Source organism: Papilio machaon, chromosome 26, assembly GCF_912999745.1.
Source record: "Papilio machaon chromosome 26, ilPapMach1.1, whole genome shotgun sequence".
Taxonomy (NCBI): domain Eukaryota; kingdom Metazoa; phylum Arthropoda; class Insecta; order Lepidoptera; family Papilionidae; genus Papilio; species Papilio machaon.
This window is the reverse complement of record NC_060011.1, coordinates 1910530-1937688: the sequence shown is the minus strand read 5'-3', so window position 1 is coordinate 1937688 and position 27159 is coordinate 1910530. Positions and strand designations below refer to the sequence as shown.

General features: G+C 34.1%; 1 protein-coding gene across 2 annotated transcripts; it reads left to right on the top strand.

Annotated features, from left to right (window-relative positions):
- Nucleotides 1-6653: 6653 nt before the first annotated feature.
- On the top strand, nt 6654-25414 carry LOC106718672. Of its 2 annotated transcripts, XM_045684406.1 has the most exons (12): nt 6654-6831; nt 17058-17207; nt 17466-17579; nt 18898-19035; nt 19561-19674; nt 19898-19944; nt 22181-22360; nt 23016-23150; nt 23360-23425; nt 23631-23781; nt 24291-24443; nt 24715-25414. In XM_045684406.1, the coding sequence occupies exons 1-12, from the start codon at nt 6777-6779 to the stop codon at nt 24840-24842; spliced, it is 1431 nt and encodes a 476-aa protein (XP_045540362.1). In that variant the 5' UTR covers nt 6654-6776; the 3' UTR covers nt 24843-25414. The 2 variants fall into 2 exon arrangements, with proteins under 2 accessions (XP_045540362.1, XP_045540363.1); XM_045684407.1 differs by lacking the exon at nt 23016-23150.
- The last annotated feature ends 1745 nt before the right edge of the window (nt 25415-27159 follow it).

Below are 27159 nucleotides of genomic sequence, written 5' to 3'. Positions count from 1 at the left end.
TCAGTATGTTTTGAGAGACATCGTAATCGCTCGTATTATAATTTATCAACACCAGCAATTTATCATTCGTATGCCGTTAATTTTAATATCGCGTAAACGACGCAGAATTGTTCACATTTATCTTTTAAAGTGTGAAAACCTATTTTATGAAGAATAATCAGTAAAAATGACTGTAGAAAATTACCTTTAAGTACTCGATAAATATCATAGATGAGTACAGTAAATTACTTTAAAATAGCTCTATAGCCATAACAAATGCAGGTAAATATTTTGCATGGAAGTAAAATATTGACTGACTTGTAATTACCGTAATTAATAAATTCTAAGACAGAATTTTAAACGTGTATTTGCAGTCAGAAGAAATCTAATAGTATAGCCCTTCGAACACAAGGCAACTTAAATTTTTCTTCTTCTTCTTATGGTGCCATCTTCTTTCGAAGGTCGGTGATCATTAAGGCAACTTACACTCTTGTCACCGCGGCTCTGAAAAGCGAATGGGTACTCTTTTCAAACCTCTGGCGTAGGTTCTTAATCCAGGATGTTCGTCTTCGACCTAAACTTCACTTTCCTGTGATCTTTCCTTGTACGATGAGCTGCAGCAGTCGGTATTTTGTGTTCCTCATTATGTGGTCTAGGTAAACCCTTAAATCTTTGAAACCCTACAATTTTAGTCACTAAGGACGTAGTTTTATTAGTCGATAACTAGAGATTTATTGTTCACGCATGCGAGCATGCAAGAACAGTTTTCATTAGTCGTTAGGGCCCGCATACGTTGGGCGATATTCTTTTCCTTACCGCGCATATTACACGTCAACTGAGTCCCCGCACGACGCTTGCTTTAAGCCGCGTTCACATTTGCCTGACGTGTTGTGTCGTGATGCGTCAGAAAGGTATCGGTCTCATACAATTAATATGGTTGCGTGCACACTTCTCTGACGCAGTGTGTCGTGATGGCTTGTGTCGTGTCGCGTCAGTAGCGATCCCGGTCCGCGTCAGTTGGGTGAGGTGCGGGGGACGGCGCAGCGACACGACACAGCGGGTCGGACTAGTGTGCACGCGCACGTGTCGTGTTGTGACGCGTCAGAAGGTATGGACGACGAGCTGATCGAGTACGTACGACAATATAAAGCGATTTATGATACAAAATGTAAACAATATAAGGATCAATCTATTAAAACTAAACTATCTTTTTGTATTTACTGGATGTATCCAATATCTTCTTATCTTTTTTTGTTTTATTAGAAGTGTTGCCAGTGCCAATAACTGCATATCTTCTTCATAATCGGAATCCGAATCGGATGATTCATGAAAAAACATTGCGAATGTGTAAACTCTCCGAGAGCTATAACGGAACTGATAAAAAATGCGTCATAACGCGTCACATAGATGTGAACAGTAGCCATCACGACAGAAAGCATCACGACACGACACGTCAGGCAAATGTGAATGCGGCTTTATATCGACAGGTCATTTAAATTAGTCGTTAGCCCGTATGCAGGGACTCCCCGCATGTAGTATAACGCCCGAGTTATCAACTATTGAAACTGCGCCCTAAGCAACTTTATACATTGTCGTAGAGGATCGTCGTTCGTCGGCAAAACCTGCACGCAACTTATCAAAATCATCTTTAAAAAAGTCGCTGCGATTTTCAAGATGGGAGAACTAATATATACAGTTGACATGTAGTCGCTATGCCTGTACTGAGACCGAATAGACGACTCGCGTCGACGATGCAACGTTGTGTGTACGGATCGCGCGCATCGCGAAACTCGACGCAAGGATACAATATTAAGTTTCAAAGATATACATTGCTCTGTCTACGAAGGGGAATCGGGGATCGAAAAATTGTAAGATATAGGTAAAAAATATTACAAAATACTAAGATGCCAACAATGCCTATAGATCCACATAGATTAATTAAAAACTCGTTGGCAGTATTTCATAAAAAAATTGGACTACATATTAATAAGCGTTCCCTTTGGAATAAACAAAAAATTACTACCAGCCCCCTAGATCAAGCCTAAATCATCGTCTGGCAACGCCCTTGTTCTTAATATGAATGAATAAAAATGAATCATACTTTTAACACATTTGATATACGAGTATTGTATGACGGATATTGAAAGATACAAGTCCTGGAAACCGGAATCGCAAAGAGATAGGCGTGGGAACATCCGTACATCGGTGGAGTCGGTTACGACATTAAACCATAGATTAATGGATGAAATCATAGCATATGTTTTTTACTCATGCGTGACAGCCATAACGGTATCCTGAATGCTTTGTTGGATAGGTGGGACTCAGTGATGCTGGCTCGCTGGATACATATACATGTAGACTAGTGTATTCTTGTATCGCTGAGTCTATCCCGGTCACGAATAGTTTATAGTTTATTTTATTTTGTTTCATTTTTTCTCTTTATTGTTGTTACTAACATTACTTATAAAGCCTTTACTAACTCTAGTATAAAATATGGATCTTTGTAATCTGAATTAAATAAACATTATTATTATTATTATAAAACTACTTTATAAACAGTTGGCTACTTTTAGATTGGTTTCTTTTATAAATTTTAGAAAACTGTAGTTCAATTGCATTAACTTACCAAAGAAGAAATGTGTCTTCACGAGATACTGTCAATTTAACTACTTTTTTTAAATTAAATATTTAGACGTTAGATTTTCCTCGTAAAATATAAAATACGCATGCTTGTTATAGAAAAACCAATTTAATGATTTTGAAATGAGGTAAAAATGTTCGTTTTATTTGTCAGATAGTGGAAGGTACGTGTTATGGCCAGTCAGGCTTGTGTGTGTTTATTTTTTAATTAATTGTCCAAATTTTATAACTTAAAATTTCTTTAAGAAAACAATCGAAGTAACTTACAGAAGAAGAAAGACATATCTTTTCATATGTATGGATGTTAAACCTGACCATGCTAAGAGTGTAGTAATATTTAAATATATATTTTTAAGTGTATAATCTGTATAGAGACAACTTCCGGTGGGAAAACAGATAATCAAGGTGGCGCCATCCAGTATCTATGGTTAAATACATTTTTTATTACTTATGTAATTTTATAAATATTTTAATGATGGTATGAAAAGCGAAAAAATTGTTTAAATTTTTTTCCCGTCGTTCTTTTTTCGTCACATTCTTTTTAATTTTTATAGATATCAATATCAGGTCAATCAGGTGTTTCTGCAGTGGGAGCCCACTTCTACAATATTTTTAGAACTGAAAGCGGGGAATACTTATGCAAAAAAGTACGTTTTACATAACTTAACATCTTAAATGACTTAGATGAAATATTGGCAGCCGTGCCTATCTTTGCTTATACCGGATAGATAAAACAGACATTGTCGTCATTCGAATTTCGAAATAGAAACAATTTGCGTTTTACAACCCGATGCACAAACAAGTCTACGGCGCCGCGTCTGCCTCGGCCTAGACTTCAAAGACAGGTTTGATAAAAAAAAAAGAAAAAAACAATCCAGTTAGCAACAGACACTGGCCACTTGTGTCGTTCGCTTGTTCATTAAAATATCGTCGAAAAGGCGAATTCTAAATTTAAACTTTGATGTTAACATTTCAAAGAGAACAAGACTATTGCGATCGTAAAATATGGTGCAAAGATAATAAGACATGCGGCCAAAATGGCCTTGAATTTTCGCAAATGTAATTTTTAAATTAGAAACCGAAATTAAATAATGAGATAAAATAAAATTAAACTGTAATACAAAGGATTTAATTGAAAAGAAACAACTTTTTGATACCGACACATAGACGACGATACACTAATCGCGTCAAGGAGGTGCCTAGCCTAGTACAATTTTATAAGTAATTTAAGTTAAAAATACTAAAACAATATGAAATAGGAGTAAAGTAGAGATATTTGACCTTTGATGTCAACACAAAGTTAACGCTATATTCATTTTTATGTTTAATATTGAGGAATGTTGTTATGTGATTATTTTAAAAGGGAATAATAGACATCGATTAATGTTAGATCAACCTAAGCTCACATTTCATACCATATTCGAACTTTCCAACACTTTTAAAAGTAAACTATTTAAGAAAATGAAAGAAGGAAAAGCAAGGTTTTCGTTTCTCCACTAAAAAAAAAAAAAACTGTCTGGAATATTCCATTCAAAGTTTCGTTCAAGAGACATTTTGTGGCTGTTTAATAAAATAACGTATAAAATTAACAACATAATCTTTTTATAATCGTTTATTAACCTCTAACATACCGGTTTAATTCTAAAGATTTGACTACCCCATTAGCTAATGAAGTCGTGAGAGTTTGTTTTTTGTTTTAAAAGGGAATAAAAACGGTGATGCGATGGCATCCAGCCTATTAGCGCCGAAATATATCGATAAGCGAGACTGGTCGGGCTGTCGGCGGCTTTGAACCGCGGTATGCGAAACGATCCAGTCTCGAGATATTTAAGGACGTCTGCGTTAATGTTGCCATGTTTACTTTGAATTTATGGGACATATGTTTTCAAGAAATGAAAATATATAAAACTGAAAAGGAAACAAAAATCAGTAAGTTACTCCTTCGTTCCAGAAACTTCTAAATGTGCAAAATTTCCTGATATGTTTTCAAAATGTGAGTAATTTTTTTTTTGTAAAAATAATTTGTCTTTCCAAGTTGTCTTACTTATAAGTTAATATAACTTTATAATTATAGGTAATAAGTAAGAATACTTACTTTATTAAATAACTTGAAAAAATAATGGTCAAATTTTAGGAGCAATTTTCCAGTTACGTCCAGTTTTTATTAAGCCAGTAAGTGTTAAGCTCAAAATAAGTGTTACTCATACATTTTTCTTCACTCCAGTTATATTTTTAAGATTATTATTATTTTTACTTAAATTTATGGTCACTATAGTGAGCACAGCGGGAATAAAGTCGGATTTGTAGTCCTTTTTTTGCGTCCCATTTGTGTGACCGCGTCTCGCGCCGAGAAAGCAATAGACCATGGCTTCTTAACTTTACTTCAAATAAAGTTTATTATATATAATTTAATATTCTCATGAGTTGTGATTCTAATAATGACATAACGGAATAATTGTGTTACGAAATATAAATCAGATATTACGTTAATATGTTTGATATTTGGCAGAGAGAGAGATAGACAAAGATGTTAAATTGCTAGAAATAATCTTACTAATATCATAAACTAGCTTTTACCCGCGACTCCGTCCGCGTGGAATAAAAAACTATCCTACGTCCGTTTCCTGGTTCTAAGCTACCTGCTCACCAATTTTCAGTCAAATCGATTCAGCCGTTCTTGAGTTATAAATAGTGTAACTAACACGACTTTCTTTTATATATATAAAAGATTATCCAAAATGTCATACATCATTTTTTTTCGTGTGATGGCGAATGAGTGGATAGGGAAAGGGAGATCTTTAGATTTTCTATTACATAATCTCTTTGTAGGGGTCCACGTAGCGGGCCGCGGTTTATGTAGCCATGTTAAAGAGGCTGTGTGGTCGGCGAAGCTTATGAGAGTCGGACGCTTTGAAGGGATACATACATATATAGTCGTCGATAAAATGAGATAAACGGTGCGGCACTGCTTGAAAAATATAATATGTATATTGTATGTATGGAGTTTTAAATCAAGAACCGTAAGTAATGCAAATTAAAACGATTTTTACCAAAATTTGTACACTGAGTAAGGTAATTTCTTTCGGATGGGTTATTGAAAGGATGGTTATGTTTTTGAGGTTATGTATGTATGAATGTATGTTTGTATATCTGTAGTTTTAAACAGCTTGACCGATTTTTAAAGAGTAATTTTGATGTCAATGACCGTAGTAATTAGACCATTACTATCTTATGTTAACCCAGATTTGTATGCGGGTTATTAAATTTTATATAAATATATATATATTTTTTTAGGAATTCACGCAATGGATAATAACAGCCTGCATCCAAGATAATGGTTGTAACCTTTGAAGGTAGAAAGTGTATTGCCAGTGACATTTCTCGTATTTGATGGTAATTCGTCCTTTGTCAAAAAAAGTTTGAGACTTGGAAGCGATGTTGCGGTTTTTGTTGGCTTAGACTATGTGGCTGAATGTCGGAAGCCCTTTGCCCGATCTCTTAAAAACTCATAGGTACTCAAGGCCTACTACTGGTTAGGGAAACCTTGACTTGGGCCGTTACGGTGCCATGGTTTACAAAAGAATTTACCGGATATGTTTTGTTACAAGTTTCCTTCTTAAAAAAAAATCTTTATAACTTCTTGTTGCAATATTCCATCATCTCTACAGGAGTCACGGAGTTGTTTCAATTATAATCATTATTTAATGAAATAAAATGAACCGGTATCGAGCAAAAAATATCAATTATCCTTTGTTATCATTAATTACTAAATTAAACAAGGGCTCATTATTTTGAACCACGCCCGCCGGCTACATCGGGCTTTTCATTTGCCGCCATCATGCGTTTACTATTAAAATAATAATTACATATAATTATTAAAACTACTAAATTGCAAACTTTTATATGCGATTCAAAAATCGTGCGACATGCAAAAATGACTCTTAATAACTGAGGTCAATATGGGGTGAGTCGTGAAGTTTAGCCCGGATGACGGCACAAAAAAGTTTGTATGAGACTATATCAAGGCAAAACTACGCGAAGGAGTAGCAGTTGTGCTCGAGGCGTCGTGGGAGTTGGTCACATACACGACCAGGCATAAGACGCTGCCGTTTTAAATTTCTTGTGTTGTGATTATTTTAATTTAAGGATTGTGTGAAATGCAGTGGTTACTAGCTGGTTTACTATGTTGGGCGACGCTTGCGATTGGAAGCGGTGAGTGGGTCCTGTATTTGTTCGCTTTAACGGTTTCTTGTAGGGCTATACCGTTGCTGTCGCGAATTAAACGCAAGACATTTATCGCTTTTTTTAAATAAAAAATAACGGTTTACTTTAACACACAAATCCGCGAAAAGTTTTATTATAAACTATTTTATCGCTTCTTATTCAAATGACTGGCTATGGATATGGTTAAATAAAAAAAAAGTCAAATAACGGCTGCTGAATGTTAACAGAGCTTTTACATATTTAAGTTTTTTTTAACAAGTTTCTTTACATTTTTCATCTTGGAATAAAAGTGTATAAAAATTGTATTGAGATTTAATTTAAAAAAAAACTTATATCTAAGTATTCACAGATGGATTTAGTTAAGTCACAATGGATACCTAATATTAAGTAAGCCATAAGAGATAACAATGACCTGGGATCCTTAGATAACCTTAGGATTTGCAACATAATATTATATATAGGTACTATAAAAGATTATCGTGTTTTATTATAGCATTACCCGACCTCACTTTCTACGGCACATTTGAAAAATTAAAAAAACTATTAAAAAAAAAAATTAACTAAAGAAGTTCATAGAGACAGGCATAGGTTCAATGTGGTCCAATTTTTTTTAATGAAAAACTGACTAGTAGTTTTTGAGTTTTCTATGTGGATTTATAGGGACTGTAAGCATCTTAGTAATCCGAAGTAGTTTATATAACAACTTATTTAACATGACACGACGCCCATGGTCCACTCATGGCTCATTTGTTCCTTTGCGTATAACTTCCATAAAAAATCCAAAGTTAGAATTATATTTGTTAAAAAATTCGACATAAATAAAAATTGTTTTGCTAAGCTTGACGTACTTTAGCAAGGTGTTAAAGATAACAGGTTATTTGTTGAATAAAAAAGTGTTATCAAGTACCGTTAACTGGGGATATTTTGGCGCCACCTTTGCTTATAAACGCTTCATTGATAAACAATTTATACAAATAATTTTATTGACACAAAACTTAAGATAAAATGACTGACGTTTGCGTCACAACAATGACCAAGCGGGTGTTCCCACGATTTTAATTTTTTTTTTATGAAGCAACCAGGCAAAGAAACAAAAAGGATGACGACGGCCGGCAACCAATAAAGTCCTTCCTAAACTTTTCTATCAAAGACACTCAACAAATCTTATTTTTAACTAATTGCAGATGTCTACTTACTCGTTTGCCGCCTTCTTCTGTAAAAAGCTCACCTGATATTTTTTTATTTACTCCTAAATGTTAACCCCGGTGTAACTATTGCTATATACACTCGAATCTGAATAAGCGAGAGTCATTTTCGAGGGACGACCCACCCAAAGCGAGAAAAATGTCACGATGTCTTGGACTCTCGCTCATCGAGGTTCGACTAGTTCTTCGTATAGTTATTTAAATGATGTAGAATAGTTTAAATTCCATTATTACAGTATCCTAATATGGAAGAATGATCTCATTATGAACAGTACACTGTGTGAATTCAAAACGTATTCAAATTGCATACAGTTATATTTACATACAATTGAGTCGCACAAATCTATCTGTGACATAAACTTGTGAGACGTAATGAGATATTTAAAACAAAAAAAAAGTTAAATAGCATAAAAATTAATAATCAGAAACAAACGTCTATATTTTTTTTAGACTTGTTCTAAAAATCATAATCATTATTAAAAAATAACTAAGTATTTGTCAAAAGTGGTGTTGGCGACAGTCAGGCGGACGGCCGTAAAATAATTTAAACCAAAACTTTTTGGTTTATAAAACCTTGTGCACCGACCCCACGTGAGTGGGATAAGTCCAGGGAGATTATGAACTAAGTATATGTCTACTATAAAATTAATATAATTTTTTTTTATATTCAGACGTCTACCGATACCGTTAACCATGTCTAGCGACAAGTTGATAGCATCTGTGCCGGATAACGCCAATTTTTTTTATAACAACGCCAGTGACTATATTTATACTATGTTTGAACTTTTTTATGGTAAGCTTTTGCATTAGTAGCAAGCAAATTAAAAAAAATCTGCAATTTTATTGTAACACGTACCATCCTACTAAGATTTTTTTTGTATGGTAGTTAATTGGCCAAGAAAGTTGAAGCAATGAACGTGTTATTTTCATATTCTTATTAGTAATGTTCATTTTTATCTCAATTTGCGCTATCATACAAGAAATTACTAATATTAAAAACTTGTTTGGGAAGACAAGCATTTCATGAATCACCTGAGGAAAGTTGTAGTGGAAATTGTATTTAAGAGATTAAACCCACGATACATTATTATTACAGGACATTAAACAGGACAGTCAGACGGGGTAACTAATAAATGACTTCGTCCTTTCAACAAACTAATAACAAACGAGGAAAAACGCTTGATTCCCACGACCAGTCGCCTAATTGGCTGTTGCGCCAATCTAATTGTCATTGATCATAAAAATTATCTTTCAAAGATGTCATGCTCGGCAAAATTATAGAAAACTAGCTTTTACCCGCGACTCCGTCCGCGCGGAATAAAAAATAGAAAACGGGGTAAAAATTATCCTATGTCCGTTTCCTGGTTCTAAGCTACCTCCCCATCAATTTTCAGTCAAATCGATTCAGCAGTTCTTGAGTTATAAATAGTGTAACTAATATGACTTTCTTTTATATATGTAAGATATACTAAAGATAAAAAAATAAACTTGAACTATTGTATGGATTTACTCTATTAAATGTTATTTTGTAATATTGTACTTTAAAATTATATACTTTCCAATCCTTACCTGGGTATTCTTAGTTGAGAGTTTTACCATGTTGTTAACAGTAAAAATAATAAATTCTTCGGACATTAGTGCACGACTGTACCTCAAAATGTTGTCAGCGCTTTACTTAAAATTATTTTACTTACTTTTTTTAAATATTATGGTCGTGACTTCAATGACAGTATTATTTACATGCATCACGGGGATGTGACATCATGAGATAGCGAGAGGTCGCAGCTCGATGAATGAAACGCGACCTCTGACCGATGATAACGAAATGACGTATCCGCCGAATCAGAGCACGCGTTTGCCGCCATTACACTGACGCATGTTTTTTTCATAAAGACACATGTTTTAGTTTTTATGCCAAAGAATTTTTGATAGCTTCAAAAAATTATGTTCAAAGTAGTATTCAATTCAAACTTTCCATGAACCATAATCATGTTCAGCAAGCTAAACAAAAACGTTTTTAAAGCTAAAAAGATTGTGAAACATGAACTTTGCATTGTTGCAACTATGTAAAAGCTCGTGACTCATCCTGAACAATGGACGTGAAGGAAGTAAGAGCGCAAATATCAGGTATCCAAAGCTCAACCCCTAATGATTCATTGGAGGCACGTAACGAACAGAAACATTATTGATTTATGCAATACATTCTGGATGGAACGCAAAAATAAATGAAGTAATTAGTTATTTAAAAAGTTATTTCAAATACCTCCACTGCTTCGTTAGGCAAGTTAATTTTTAAAAAATCTATAGACATTCTTTCTGCGCTAACATATTGCACTAGAAAAACATTGTCACATAAGTGCTACTAAATCCTTGTCGTAATGTAGACTTATGTCTTTCGTATGTCTCATATTATCTGACAAAATTAACTGTCTTAACAGTGAAATTCTCATCGGGCAAAATAGGTTAGTGTCAATGGATTTTACACCTGACATTGACATGTACAGTCACCAACAACGTGTTTATAATTTTATTTATTAATATTAGGTATGGAATAATTAAAATATTATTATGAACTTCAACCCGCTTATATTAATTATGTACAGGAATCGGTTTGCGTAGTTGATAAGAGTATGAGCTCATGATTTCGTCTGATACCTAAACTCTTGTTTTCTTGTGACACGTGTTTGCACATTACGGTTCATGGTTCAATAAATATCATTTTTTCTCACATCTTGACATTTTAATCTGTTATTTATATTATTGAATGACGTTTAATGATGTAGGGAACTAAAGGTTTCAGAATACGGACAAGTTTTTTTTTATAATTTGTATATACATATTTATGTCACAAACATAGCAGCTTCATTGTGTACTACTGCCTAAATACAATATTGTCTTTACTTAAAAAAAAAACAAAGACACCGATTTATGTTACAGACAGGATCATGAGTTGCATTAAATCTTTGTATATTAACATGTGATATCTTTTGTCATTGTACAAACAATTACAGAACATCCTGTATACACAAAACCAAAGATCAAAAACGAGTTAAAAATTAAATAAATTATTGGAGTCTTAACAAATTGAGGTAAAAAGAGTTTTTTTATACTAAAAAAAGGATCCGTGATACATAATACATGGATACGATGTTGATCCACTTGAAGGCAGGGGACATTGAAGGCTATTGCCCCCGGCCTTAGACCACCGGCCGGTAGATCAGGTATCTACACTGTACACTTGACGCCAATATTAACGACACAAGTTTTTATAACTTAAAGTTTTAATATTAAATAGAACATTTTTTTGCCTACATTTCAACTAGAACAGATAATTTCTAGCAAAGGTAGTTAATTCGAATTTGTTATTTTTCATCTACGAATATTGCCATGAGCTGTGTTCTAGTACAAACTTAAGCTTTGTTGAAATTTGTAGAAAAAATAAATGTTACTAATTTTTTCAATTTTCTAACTATCTCATACTAATATTATAAATGTAATGAAATATAATGCGACAGACAGGCGTCGGCTGTAAACATTAAGCCAAAACTTTAAGGTTTTTAAAATCTTTACGCCGACTACGTGAGTTTGATAAGGCCAGGAAGATAATTATCTAATATATAAAATTTTCGTGACACAGTTTTCGTTCCCGTACTCCTCCGAAACGGCTTGACCGATTCTCATGAAATTTTGTGAGCATATTCACTAGGTCTAAGAATCGGCCAACATCTATTTTTCATTTTTTTAACTGCGTGCGGACGGAGTCGCGGGCGACAGCTAGTAATATTATAAATGCGAATGTTTGGCTAGCTGGACGGATGTTTGTTAGAAAGTATCTTCATAACGGCTGCATAGATCTCGCTGAAATTCGACATAAAAAACAGTCTGGAAGAACATATAGTTTTTTTTAATTCCGCTAAGAATCCATGTATAACAAGTGTCATAATTGAAAAAAATATCTTACAAAAGTATATTAAACCAGAAAATCGAACCTAAGACCGATTCAAACTCGATTACCGTTACCACTAAGTAACGTTGTCAACTTTAATGTAATTTAATCGATGACCCTAATTTAATACGAGAAGTGTACAGTAAACAACATAAACATTGACATGTTCTTGGAGTACCGTTATCCGTTCGAGAACTTGTTCCGTGCGGCGAACTTGACACTTTGCATATTACAGATCCTGATTACACTCTTGGCCAATATTATTGAGACAATATTTTATAAAAAAATTTAACTTTCAACAAAGGCATAATCTATATCTATAATATAGATATATTCTTTACTTGTAAACATTTACAGCCTTACTATAAAACACTAAGACAGTGTTTCGAATACATTTTAGCTTATTTATTTAATATACATTAACCCTTTTATACCACAAATGAGACAGACAGACAGAGTTACTTTCGCATTTGTAATATTAGTAAGGATTATAAGGGTCATAGGGACCGTAGAATTCTACTACTTCTTCTACTAGTACTTAGTAGTAGTAGAAGAAGTAGTAGTAGTCACACTTGCAGTTATTTTTTAACAACAAATAACAACAGTTATTTTTTCAACAGTGGTAGACGCCAGCAACAACAACATCAGTTGCACGAATTGGCCTCGCCCAGTGAAATACCACGACCACACAGAAGACAGACGTGAAGTGGAAGTAATTCCGCGAACAGTCTGATGAGTGTGGTTCCGGAGGCCTAATTTTAGTCCTCTTTCCCTTCCCATCCTTTTTCTTATAAGGAAGGGATGGGAAGGGGAGGTGGGTTTGATAGAGGAGGAGATGCATAGGAAGGTTAAATATTCTCTTTTTGTGAGTCTCCTCCTTCGTCGATTAAAGGTAGGCAACTCATCTGCTATTGCGAATGTCTATGGGCAGCGGTCGCTTCGACATTTTGGCGAATTCATGTGGCCACTTGCTCGTTTGCCAAAAAAAAGCTTTAGAAGAAGAAACAGAAGTAGAATAGAAACAAAAAAAACTTTTCGATCATACAACCAGTGAATGAAACTTATTTTTAGGAATCATAAACGGCTAGATTCGTAAATCTAAATATAATACAAGAGGAATGTTAGATTTAGTAATAAATAAAGACGGTTAAATAGATCCATCGACATGAATAGAATCTTGGTCTCGTTTTGGCTGCAAATGTTTACACTATTATACAAATATACATACGGGGGTGTAGGAATGCTCACATAAACTATATCGCTATGAGTTTATCATGTAAACAGACAAACAGACTTAGGAATTCGTTCTGCTTTTATTATCCGCACGAACCGTTCAAATATTTCTATGATCCATAAACAAATTGTTGCCACCCTGCAAAATAACATACGAATGAAAATAACATTACAATTAAAGAAATGGCTTTTCAATAAAAATAAATAAATCATATAGCGTATTTTTAAAATAAAGTTTAATATTTTAGGCCCTTCGAACACCAGACGACATAAATCTTCGAAATTAATATTGTATCGTCGCGTCGTTGGGAGAATCGCGTTGCGCGTGATCCGTACACTCAACTTTAAATCGTCGACGCGAGTCGTCTATTCGGTTAGTACTGTTATAGCGACTACATGTCAACTTTATGTATGGCGGAGAAAATCTGTCTCCGCCATCTTGAAAATTGCAGCGATTTTTTTAACGACGATCTTAACAACCAGGTTGCGAGCAACTGACTTTGGTAATGACATATAGAAATGTCAGTGACGCACGCTGTGTACGAACGTCTGTGACATCGTAACATCGTCGGGTGTCGAAGATTTACATCGCAGTGTGTACGAAGGGCCTTAATTATTACGAAAAATAAGTTATGTTTTTAAAATTTTAATTGGAATAAAAAATATTTGAGCTTTAATAAAAAAACAATTCACATGAAAAGCTTAGACGTTCATTAGTTTTGTTTGCAAACGATAAAGTTTACAAAAGTCAATTAACATAATTATTTAGTGCAGTTCGATCAATTTTCCTCATTCGTTGTTTGTACATCGTTATTTCATTCATAATTAATGAATGGTATTGTATTTCTTAGAAAATGTTATCGCAATAAATTCTAGCGTTTTTTTAATTATTCCAGCCGCCAGAGAAATCTAATCTTTAGGCATTCTAAGAAATATAACTGAGAACGATATCTAATATTATAAACTAGCTTTTACCCGCGACTCCGTCCGCGCGGAATAAAAAATAGAAAACGGGGTAAAAATTATCCTATCCTATCCTAGTCCGTTTCCTGGTTCTAAGCTACTTGCCCACCAATTTTCAGTCAAATCGATTCAGCCGTTCTTGAGTTATAAATAGTGTATCTAACACGTATTTCTTTTATATATATAGATTGTTAGAAGGTATCTTCAAAACGGCTGCATTGATCTTGATGAAATTTGGCATAGATGTAGAACACAGTCAGGACGAACACATACGCTACTGATTAAGATTTTTAAATTCCGTGCGACGGAGTTGCGGGGGACAGCTAGTTTCTATATAAATACTAATTTTACTACTACTAACTAATATTATTTTAAACTAGATGATGCTTGCAACTTCGTCAGTGTGGAAGTAAAAAAGTAGCTTATGTTACTCCAACACACTTAAGTTACATGCCATTTCAAGTCCTGTCAAAATCGGTCCAACCGTTTCCGAGATAAGTAACGCAAATATAGCGTGTTTGTAAAATATGTTTTTTTTATGTATTCACTCATATAGTCACTCACATTTTATTAACTGTGTATATAACTAAATTTGTATTGTTCTTGAGATTGTTTTTTTTTATGTCACCTTAACCCAATATTATTAGGAATGCTGCAGAATAAAAAAATATGATTTATGTCATTCAATTTGTCTTTACAAAAGGCAAGCTTGTGTGAATTTACTTATAATTATTTCTAAAAGAAACATATTTACAACATCCTACAATTCATTAAAACATAATTCATTCAAAACTTGGAAACCGAAACTCTTGTAAAGTCCACAAATGCGTAAACTTTCTGTGTTGAATCTGACGTGTGTTTCACCTCTTTTATTTAAAACAGGTGAGTGGATTTCCCTTAATATTATATAGTAACTTTTCCTTGTAGTAAGGCAAAGTAAATTGTAAATTTTATTTATTTATTATTCTGAACGATTGAACATGGAATTGCGTGTTGAAGATCTCAACACTTCCGTCTATTGAATTAAAAAAAAAGAGATATTTTTTGTTCTTATTTCTGAATCTTTTACTTTCTATGTACAGCAACCGATACTCTACTTAGAATAACTATTATGTTGACTTTTCGGAAGACAGTTAATTAAATTATTAAGTACAAGCTGTCACCCGCGACCCCGTCCGCGCAGAATAAAAAAAAAATTGCAGACTATGTTCTATATATATGCCAAATTTTATCTAGAACCGTTGATCATCACATCCATCTAAACATTCGCATTCATAATATTAGTAAGATTACAAATCTTCCAAGTTCTGTCTAAGCAGATCGTATCAGGCGTGTGTTTCCAATGTCTTTTCCCGTCTAAAACAACGGTTTTCGTATAAAAAAATTGACATTTCCCATCGACGTAGCCTCATGATTGTGTGGTTATTGAGCCAATTGTTTGACGCTAATAATAGAACTGCAATAATTGCGAGGGTTAAAGGGCAACTCAAGTATCGAACGACCGAACGCCGTGCGCCCGAAACGCCTCGCCTCAGTTTCGGTAGGATATATTTCCGAATTGGCGTAAAAAAAGAATATTTTTCTTAAAGTCAAGCTCTTTCGTAGTAATGTTTATAACAAGATTAATCGATACAACAACAGTTATAGCATAATTCTAAAAGTTGTTAAACTTCAACGGTTATGACAACTTTAAGTTGATTACAAATTGGCGAGAAAATTAAACTTTTTCTTGAGCGCTTTTAACGAACATACAAATAAATACTGACCATATTTTATTTTTAAAATCAAAAAGCTTTGATGTTATCAAAAGAAAAAAAATTACATAATTCAGCAAAATAAATGAAATCTACGATAGGCTCATGTCAAATTTGGATCGTTTCGTTCCTGTTTCACTTTGCGTGGACAAAATCAAAGCGAAGTTTTACAACAGACAAATAAACTCTTCATTATTCACAATCAGTTCGCAATTGTAAGATCGTTTAAAAATAGCTCCATTTTATCTTAAAGTGGCAATTAAACGCAAACAGGATAAACACAGGCTAAAATTAGCATGTAATTTCTTGTCGCACGAATGGAGACTGCAACGCGCGCTCATGTGACAGATATATCTACAATACTGGCCACAGACGGACTAAGTAGAGACGAGACAGATTAAAAATAAATTGCCTCTTTAATTAGAGAAGGTCACAACCACTGTTTTTGGTCTCTTAATCACCGGATTATAAACTAAGCTGCGGACTGTTTAAAAAAGCGAGCGACTCGAATCGTCAACGACCGAGCTCTTACCGATCGGCTTGATACTCTGGCCTTGCGAAGGGACGTCAGTTCCCTCTGCATTTTTTATCGTTTATACCACGGGGAGTGTTTCGAAGAACTGTTTGGAACGATTCCTGCCGCCGAGTTTCGTCATCGGACGACCCGACAGACCGCCAGATACCAACCATACCATCTGGACGGCTGGCATTCCACAACAGTGCGGTTCTCGCGAAATTTCTTGCCGCGCACGGCCGCGTTGTGGAATGGTCTGTCCTCGGCGGTATTTCCAAACCAGTACGACTTAGGGTCCTTCAAGAAGCGAGCGTATCACCATCTTAAAGGCCGGCAACGCATTTGCGATTCCTCTGGTATTGCAGATGTCCATGGGCGTCGATGAACACCTTGGTGTTCCCGCTGCTCGTTTGCCCCCTTCTCTTATAAAAAAAAAAAAAAATTGCCAAACCAGTAATTTCTAAGAAATTACTTGTTGATGTAGTTAGACACATTTTTTATTATATTTATAGTAAAAGACGCGAAAAGGTCGAAGTTATGCCACGTTACATGTGACTTATATGGTTAATTAATATAGAATATCCATTCCATTGTTCCAGAACTGCCAGATTTGTTAGAAACAAATCCATCAGTGGAGGTGCAGTGCTTAGCTGGCACAGAATGGAAGAGCAACTGTCACAGCTGTCGATGTCTATCCAGCGGCATCGCGGAGTGCTTCAAGGAGGAGTTATGTGACACCAGTATAACTGGTAAGTAAACACGATTATTATAAGAAAAAAAAAATACTTATTCGAGTGCCAGTTAGAAAATGTGAACAACATTAATTGTGTTTCTTGTTAAATTACCACCGTAGACAACTATAATTGTTGATAGCTAATTGCTAGTTATGCAATGTTTGAAAAAAAATAGTGAATTAGGAGGCAAACGACATCACCTTATCAACAGATGGGACAAAACGATAAATTTAATACAAATCTTTTTGACGTTTACTATAATTTGTTTTCCAGCGGACCCTATACCTTGCAAGCCGCATACAGTATTTAGCAGGGACTGCAGCAGCTGCATCTGCCTACCCAACGGCAAAGCGCAGTGCACGCAGGCCGTTTGCAATCGGTCAAACAGTAAGTATTCCAACATATTTATAAGCAATTTATTAGTAGTGTAATTACTAATTTAGAAAGCGACAAAGCTACACCACCAGCCTACGTTATTCCAAATTAATAGAGTAATTTTTATATCACGTGAAGTCAAAACTTTGTACCACTTTTTAAGGAAATTGTGAGAAGAGATGAAGGTAAAATTTGACAGTGCATAAAGCTATTCAAAAACGTGTAAAATACAATGTGTCGAATCTCGACCAATGGGCGACCATTAGTATTTATAAATAATTCAAGCTTTGTCACCAAATATTGCAAATTAAATTTGATACACTTCGCGGTTACCGATTAAGTTTAAATTTTCTCTTTTTAAATCTCGTGACAATGCAATATTATGATGACATGTTGCTATACTGATGAAGGAGCTGGAAGATGGTCATAAGAACTTCTCAATGAAACGACACATCGAGTTTGGGCTCATTTGAATCGTCTTAACGAATAGTTTGTCTTTTTTTTTAGTTTTTGGTTCTTACAATTAACAAGAATTGTAAAAGATTGTTTTTAAAAAGTAAAACTTTGTCAATTTTTAGTGTACATACAAAGTGCACATATCACCTTAAAACTTCAAAATAACGAATTTACATAATATTTGTGAAATTAATTTTAATTTCTTTTTATTAAATTTTCATAACAAAAAAAATTTATTAAATATTTGAAAAATTCAATGAAAATCAAAATTATAAAGTGAGAAATTATGAACTTCGAGTTGGAATAAACTGTACCTTATTTTTTATTTGACTGACTGTACATAATTTCGATGTCATCAGCTTAGTCAATGAGCTATTAAAAATACAATAACAATAAAATGGAATCATTATAAGGCCTCGTAATGGGACGATCGCTTCTTTAATACTTCCTGAATCATTATGTTTTCAATAGATGCTTGTTTATAACAAACTAGCTTTTACCCGCGACTCCGTCCGCGCGGAATAAAAAATAGAAAACGGGGTAAAAAATATCCTATGTCCGTTTTCTGGTTCTAAGCTACCTGCCCACCAATTTTCAGTCAAATCGATTCAGCCGTTCTTGAGTTATAAATAGTGTAACTAACACGACTTTCTTTTATATATATAAGATTGCCGCACAGGTATAAATCCCTACGAAGCGAGATCCTTACTACGGACACCTACATCAAACGACAGCTTAAGTAGCTTACAATTCTGAATGCGGAAGTAAAACTTAATCCGTATTTATTTCGTGCTGCTTAGATGTTAAAGATTTTCGTCGTAAATTTTCACAATTAAATGTTTATGTAAACATTTAAAAACTTAACCTATTCCAGTTCCAAAGAAATCCGAGCTATTATCGGGTAAGGAGTGTTCACCGGGATCTAAATGGTCAAGCCAGTGCAACGAGTGCCACTGCACCAGTGAGGGATATGCGTCCTGTACTGAAATGAAATGTCCCGGACAGGAGAATGGTAAGAGATACTCTTTGATTGGGATTGAAACATTACAGTTACTTTGAATAGAAATGAACTTTAAATTATATTATACACGTATACATCTTTTACATGAATTGAAGGAAAGCAAAAATATTTATTACCACAGATAAAATAAACAAGGCACAAACTTGGTTGAGTTGGTTCCAATCTCTCAAATATCGTTAGATGTGTTTTATTAATATTATAAACTAGCTTTTACCCGCGACTCCGTCCGCGCAGAATAAAAAAAATAGAAAACGGGGTAAAAATTATCCTATGTCCATTTCCTGGTTCTAAGCTACCTGCCCACCAATTTTCAGTCAAATCGATTCAGCCGTTCTTGAGTTATAAATAGTGTAACTAACACGACTTTCTTTTATATATATAGATATGAATGCTTTTCAATTCCTTCATACACTATTTTTCCGTCCAAATGAACGATTGATACTCATAATGAAAGACAAATCGCGTATCACTTCTGTCACATTAAGTGGGTATAAGTAAAATATATTTGAATGACAGAGGCAATGCTACGCTGCGCTCCTGACACCGTCTGGATGAATGAGTGCAACACATGCTGGTGTACTACCGATGGTCGGGCCATGTGTACTAGGATGGGCTGCATGGTGTTACCAGGTAACGATTGCTTTTCTTTTTTAAACCGTAGAATTTCACTGCAGTGACATTACACTGGGATGCTAGTATGTATCCACAAGTGTCGTAACAGTGGAATTCTACGTTACAATATTTGAATTCCGAATAAAATAATACATTTATTTTGTGAGGATAATTCTCGCCTGTTTTACAAATGTTCCTGTACTGGCTTTGATATGCATTTTATATATTTTTTTTGTTTCAGCAATTGATTTCAAAGAAAATGCCACGGAAGAACCTATTATATCAAAGGTTAGTAACATCTAAGTTACTGCAGTCGTTCACAATCATTTTGCCCTAATTTAAAACAAAAGTATCGGTTCATCAGTTCTAGTAACTTATACATTTAGATTTGTAAAAATAGTTTAACAACATTGCACTTGTTGCTAAAAAAAAGTAATTTGGTGAAAGACATATTCGGGAAGTAGACATGAAACTTTTTTTTTATCATGAATTCATTTTAATTAATTCCTTCTCAGTGTTGATTTTAATTATTTCGTATATCATATTTGTCGTTGAAAGTGTTTAATGTTTCACATTACGCCATTCGGTTGCACCAACGCTCTTATATAATTTCAAGGTAAGTAAAATATATGCTTTTGTGCTTTTATGTGACTAAATATATTAGTTTTAACTTATTAACATGGAAAGACTTAACAAGTTACCATAATTTAATAACCTACATCTTTAACCAACTTAGAAATTACATAAACTTGCAAGGACCAAAACGGTTTGTTCTAATGCAATTTGTCAAAAAAGCTGCTACGATCTTTTAAATGATGTTCGATTGCCGAAAGTTATCTGAAAACTTATTATCTCTTTGGTACTCTTTTACAAAAAAAGAGATCAATATGACAGCTATTTTGGCAGTGAAAACTCACCTTTATATTAATCAGTAACTACTTTATTAAACATTTATGTTCTCAGGATTACGAAATAGAATACATTTTAGTAGACGATACCCGCAATCTTCTAAAGAGATCTGTATGCAAACCTAATTCAGAATTCCAAATGGACTGCAATCCTTGTCAATGCGCTGCAGATGGACAAAGTTTCTCTTGCACTACAAACGAATGTATGGAGAAAGATGATGACGTAATAAACAAAGATGTTGAGGTATTCATGAAAGACGAGGTAAATGTTATTAATCTGTTTATTTTTTATCTATTGCTCTAGACAAGTTCTCTATGTCTAGACTCGTATTATAACTGATAGTTCCGATATTATTTCTCTGTTACCTTGTTATTTTTATAAATAATTGTCTATTGCTAAACGTAGCACTTCAAGGAATGAACAAGGATATATCTTGTAAATTTTCAACTAAATTCGTTGTGAATATTTTCTGGCCTGGATACTAGTCCTTTTGGCCGCTTAAAAAAATAAAGCCAAAGTTGCCTGTTATTTGAAATGCTGACCGATTTTAAAGATGACTAATAACTTGACGAAACAAACATTTGTAAAACGGAAAAACTCAGCTTTGAATAACAACAAACGTATTGTGTACTTACACATATCTTATTCCTAAGGGCGTAGATCACATAGAGAAGAACTCTGAAGTTGTCTGCAAACCACGAGTCATCTTCCACATTGGCTGCAACACTTGTCACTGCAATTTCGATGGTTCTGACTTCAGCTGCACCAACAAACCATGTCCCTTACCTAAAGACGTTGAAATATTTCACGAACTCAAGGTATATACGATACGTCATTTCGTAAAACCGTTATATTTTAAATGCAAAGGTAAACAAAGTCTTACAGCCAGGTTTATTTGGGTATAAACCTTGATAATTTTTTTTTTAATTTAATCCGGATTATTTTAGAGACCAGAAAAGCAAACAGAAATTAAAAAAATATTAACAACTAGCTATCACCCGCAACTCCGTCTGCGCGGAAATTAAAAAAAACTTAATTAGTAGCCTATGTGTTCTTTCAGACTGTGTTCTACATCTATACCAAATTTCATCGAGATACATGCAGCCGTTTTAAAGATACTTTGTAACAAACATCCATCTAAACATTTGCATCTATATATATAAAAGAAAGTCGTGTTAGTTACACTATTTATAACTCAAGAACGGCTGAATCGATTTGACTGAAAATTGGTGAGCAGGTAGCTTAGAACCAGGAATAGGACATAGGATAATTTTTACCCCGTTTTCTTTTTCTTTTTTTTTTTTTATTCCGCGCGGACGGAGTCGCGGGTAAAAGCTAGTTTATAATATTAGTAAGACTATAGCTCTTGTACTTTTTATTACCTTTTTGTTTCGTTTCAGGATATGAAGCCGATAGTACCATAATTATTTAAAGGCATTAGAATAAACATTATACAGAACTAAACGAAGAATATTTGATAACATCTTAAATAAAGTATTTAATAAACATAATGCAGTTTTTATTAACAAAGAATCCTTATTTTTTTATGTGTACGAAATAAAAATAAAATCTTTTCAATGTTATTTGTCAATACATGATTTTATTGCTTTTCTAGGTATTAAGATCGGATGTAAAGAAAGAGAACAGCACAAAGGCGATCATCTGTTCAGCGAACAGAATGTTCATAAAAGACTGCAACACATGTTGGTGCAATGAAGACGGAACCAGCTACTTCTGCACTAGGAAGGTCTGCGTCATGGAAGTACCGGATGAAATTACAGAAGAATTGTCAGAGGTAAATATTTTAGCATTTTAAGAGTTATACACTAAAATAGCATTCTTATTTTGACATCTGCAATATTTTGTTGTATACTTGAGGACAAAAAAAATGTTCACTTTCAAGTTATTGTGTATTATTTTTGTTTTAACACTTTAATAACATAAACTAGCTTTTACCAGCGACTCCGTCCGTGAGGAAATAAAAAAAAATGCACATAAGATAAAAAGTTCTTATGTCCGTCTCCTAGTTCTATGCTACCTCCCCATCAATTTTCAGCTAAATCAGTTCAACCGATCTTGAGTTATAAATAGTGTAACTAACACGACTTTCTTTTATATATCGACGCTGGAAAGCGTAAACGCTGTAACCCCGAAAGTATGAACTTTACAGGAGAGCCAAAAAATGATAACTCGTGAGCTGATACGTCTACAAGCATGCGGTATTTAGCAATTTTGTGTAGTTTGTCCTAACCTATAATAAAATCATTATCGTTTGATAATGGTTGAAATTATTAACGTGTGAAAAACATATTCGCGATTTAAAGGGTTACAGCGTTTATGCTTTCCAGCGTCGATATATAGATGTGGAATTTCTACTCGTACTCATCTATTCAATTCTATTAACATATACTTCTACGAAGTCTAAAGAGTTGTTTTACTTACTAATACAGAACGCTCGCGTAATAAAACAGAAGTGTCGTCCGGACGAGGTATTTGAGATGGACTGCAACATGTGCCGGTGCAATCCCGATGGACAATCATATTCTTGTACTAGACGAGCGTGTTACCCTGATGATGATGTACAGGTTAGGGATGTTTTCTGGTTCACGGTGGTGGTATTCGATCACATTAAACATTAGGTGGGATCGTAAAGAATTTTGCTTCTCGATGGCGATTTTTTAGCTCTTTTGGTGATGGTATTTCTCCGGCTTTTTATTAGACTAAGTTAATAGCTTCGTAGTTATTATAGGTTATTGTAGTCATAAATTGTATTTTTTTTTATTTTCTCTTACAGAAAGCCGACAGTATCGTAGAAAAAAAAGATAAGGTATCGTCAAGGAAGAGACGTGCTCCTCCACAGGTAATGTTTGCATTTATATATGAAAAATATATTTTATTATTGATGTTATTAAATCTTTTGTCACTGCGATCTATATCTTAACATCTCACATTGTTATCTTATTTTAAACGAAAAAAATGACAGAAAGACACAAAATATTATTGTTGAAGCATTAACGTGCATTAACCGTTCAATATGGGTATATAACGCGCACTGTATCCAGTAGGAGCCGCCCAAGGCGTGCCAGCCGGGACAGGAATTCCGCATCGACTGCAACAAATGTCTCTGCAACAACGAGGGTCACGACTTCTCATGCACGCGCATCGACTGCGCCATGCTCAACAGTAACAATAACGGTGGAGTCAGGAAAAAGCGAGGTCAGTTTAAAGAATTGTACTAAGTGTACGTTTAAATAGCAGAACTTCATCTACTGCATTGCCTCACTCTTACGTCCTTGTGTAAAATTAGCATTATAGTATGTTGAAGTTATAACCTCAAGGTACAAATTAAAAACCCAAATGCATATGCTTGAAAAACATTACTCATTTTAGACATTTTCATGGATTAAACTATAGTTATCGTCGGTGGCTCAGGGGTTAAGCACTTGAATTGCAATCTGCAGGTCCTGGGTTCCAATCCCGCCATGTACCAATATGTTTTTCGATTTACATATGTACATTTATCCGACGTTCTTACGGTGAAGGAAAACATCGTGATGCTGCACATATCTGAGAAGAAATTCAATGATATGTGTGAAGTCAACCCGCACTTGGCCAGCGTGGTTGACTATGGCCTAGTCACCCCTAACTTGGGGTAGGCTCCGAGCCCCTCGGTGGGGACGTACAGTGAGCTGAAGATGAAACTATAGTTAAAATATCTGTTACAGAAACGACAGAAGAGATTACCACCAACTGTTCCGCGGGCGCAGCATTCCAACGCGCCTGCAATGTATGTCTTTGCGGAGCAGATGGTCAGCGAGCGACATGCACCACACACGACTGCGACCAGGTCAAAACTAGCGATGGACTAAATGCACCGGGTGAGTGAAAGAGATTGATTATTATGAAAGGGATAGTACTACATAAACAGGGGAAAGTATGGGAAGAGGAATGAATTTAGCTGGGTATTGGGGTTTTTTTAGGAAAAGGGAAAATTATTTTTCCGTATATCCTCGTTAAAAGTAGCACATCTTCCAAGTTTTAACTTAAGTCAGACAACAGATAGAAATAAGAATGGAGTGACAAAGGCACCGAAAGATAGAGAAGAAAGACAGTTGAGAAAGTTGTTGTTAACTTTTTAATTTCTTCCAGAATCGGATCCTAACTTCCGATGCAACCCAGGAGAACAGTTCAAGCGAGAGTGTAACGACTGCACGTGTTCCGCCGACGGCAAAAGCGTTTTTTGTACTTTACGTTACTGTTCCGTATACACGCCCTGAATGAAGCAAAACTTGAGCACTGCAAATGTAACCTTAAAACATGGTGATAAAATACATTATCGATTTATCCGAGGAAAAGAGTTACTCTTAAGTTATAAAAGATGTATCTCTTTTCGTCGGATTGATCGATTTTCACTCAGTTGCATTTGATTTTTAGTGCAATATCGTAAAATACGACTTACCTCCTATCATCCTTTCAGCGTAATTCATATATTTTATACTTCGAGACATGAAAGTACACTTGGCACGTAGGGAACAAGAGTATTTGTTCTGCGCGACGTGCCAACTCAAACTCTTCTGCTCAAACCCTACTATACACCCACATTACTATACAATTACAGTGGCTTACAAAATTGTTAATAACATAATAATGGCTTCCGCAACCGTATTAGTTTAATATAGTATAAGATAAAAAATATTCTTTGTAGCAAATTCGAGAATACTAAAATCTGTGTAAGCTCCACTTTCATGTCACGAAGTATACTTCGGTGTTGACAGCATTAATAGTATTTTATTTATATGCCATATTAGATGTCACATTTTTAACACTGGCCGTTTTTATCGCAATTTTTTTTATAAACTATTTTCATGTGAAAATTATTTGGTTTCTAATTTTATCTATAAAATATATATTATTTAAAAAATAATCTAATTTTGTAATGTAACAAAAAAACTGTATTAATGTAACTTAATTTACATCCAATAAATAAATAAGTTTTCTATAAAAAGGGTAAAAATTTTTTTGCTTTTTTTACTTATACTCACAACAAAGTAACAAGGGTATCAAAACCCTGGATCGTTTCGAGAAAAGAGTAGTTTGGCGGTGCTCTCCACGACGGGGGCACAGCCGTGCCCACAAATAAATAATGTAAACATTATCTGTGGTTTAAAAACATTTTTACGAATAAAGGTATTGTTGTCTAAACCTATTTAGTGACTAGTTTTTCTTAATTATTTTATTTAGACTAATAGTTTTAGTTCATAATGTATCGTAGACATTTTTTTTTTCACAATAAAAGGCAACAATACGCTCTCTGTTATGTCAATTACTGAAAACAAATACAGATAAAACATCAATTTTTTTTTCTTCTTTTATTTTAAGGTGATGGATAGCAAGTTTAATGAGGTTTTATTTTAATAACAACATTAATCTATTTTCAGAGGGTGTATTACTTAAAAATTTTATGTGATTATTTTTTTCATTCTAAATTTTTATTTTTATTATATTACAAGATATTTGATGCGTTAGTATACTGGATACGAACAAGGTCTGTAACAACATATTTCGTTGCGCTGTACTAATAACGTAATAGAAAATACGTAAATAAACTTAATAACTTTGTTTTTAGATTGTCACGAAACGAATAAACGAATTTGAATTTAATATAGTGTTTTATTTACATAAGTTCCATTAATAAATTCCTTTGATTTATATAAATCTAGACTAGACGTAGTGTTTGGAGTAAAAAAGTGAGACGTGTTAGAAAACCTCCGGAGGCCATTTTTATGGTAAAATTCCCTAGTGTTCCCATTTGCATTACAATCTTACATTTACATATATATCTTATTAATATTATAAAACTACCTGTCACTCGTGACTCCGTCCGCGTGGAATTAAAAAAAACGTAATAAGTAGCCTATGTGTTCTTCCAGAATATGTTCTACGTATGTACCAAATTTCATTAAGAGATACCTTCAAACTAACATCCATCCATCTAAACATTCACATTTATAATATTAAGTAAGTTAGTAAGATTATAAATACGAAAGTTTAGATGTATGGATGGATGTTTTTTATAAGGTATCTCGAGAACGGTTCAGCGGATCTTGATGAAATTTGGCACAGATGTAGAACACAATCTAGAAGAACGCATAGGCAACTTACTAAGTTTTCTTTTAACACCGCGCTGTCGGAGTTGAGAGCGACAGCTAGTATATGTATGTATATACCTATCTCGATGAAATTTATTTCAGATATAGAACGCAGCCTGAAACTTTCGATTAGAAATAACATTGATATTACTAATCGAAGTACGAAACACTCCATCTAAAGTATTACATTTAAGCTAAATTCATACATAGCTAACAGATTCATTTGACACATCGAAATAGAGGTTAGTTTGTGATTACTTTCAAAAGCTATTTAACAAGACTAATAGTGTTTTGACTTATTCAATGTTTATGTTAAAAACACTAACAAATCGTATAAATCCTATCCTAATAAAAAATAATCGTCAAATAAATCCAAGCAATAATGTTTATCGCGTTTTATTACTACATAAGTTTCTTTACGTCGTAATTAATTAAGACTTGTTTC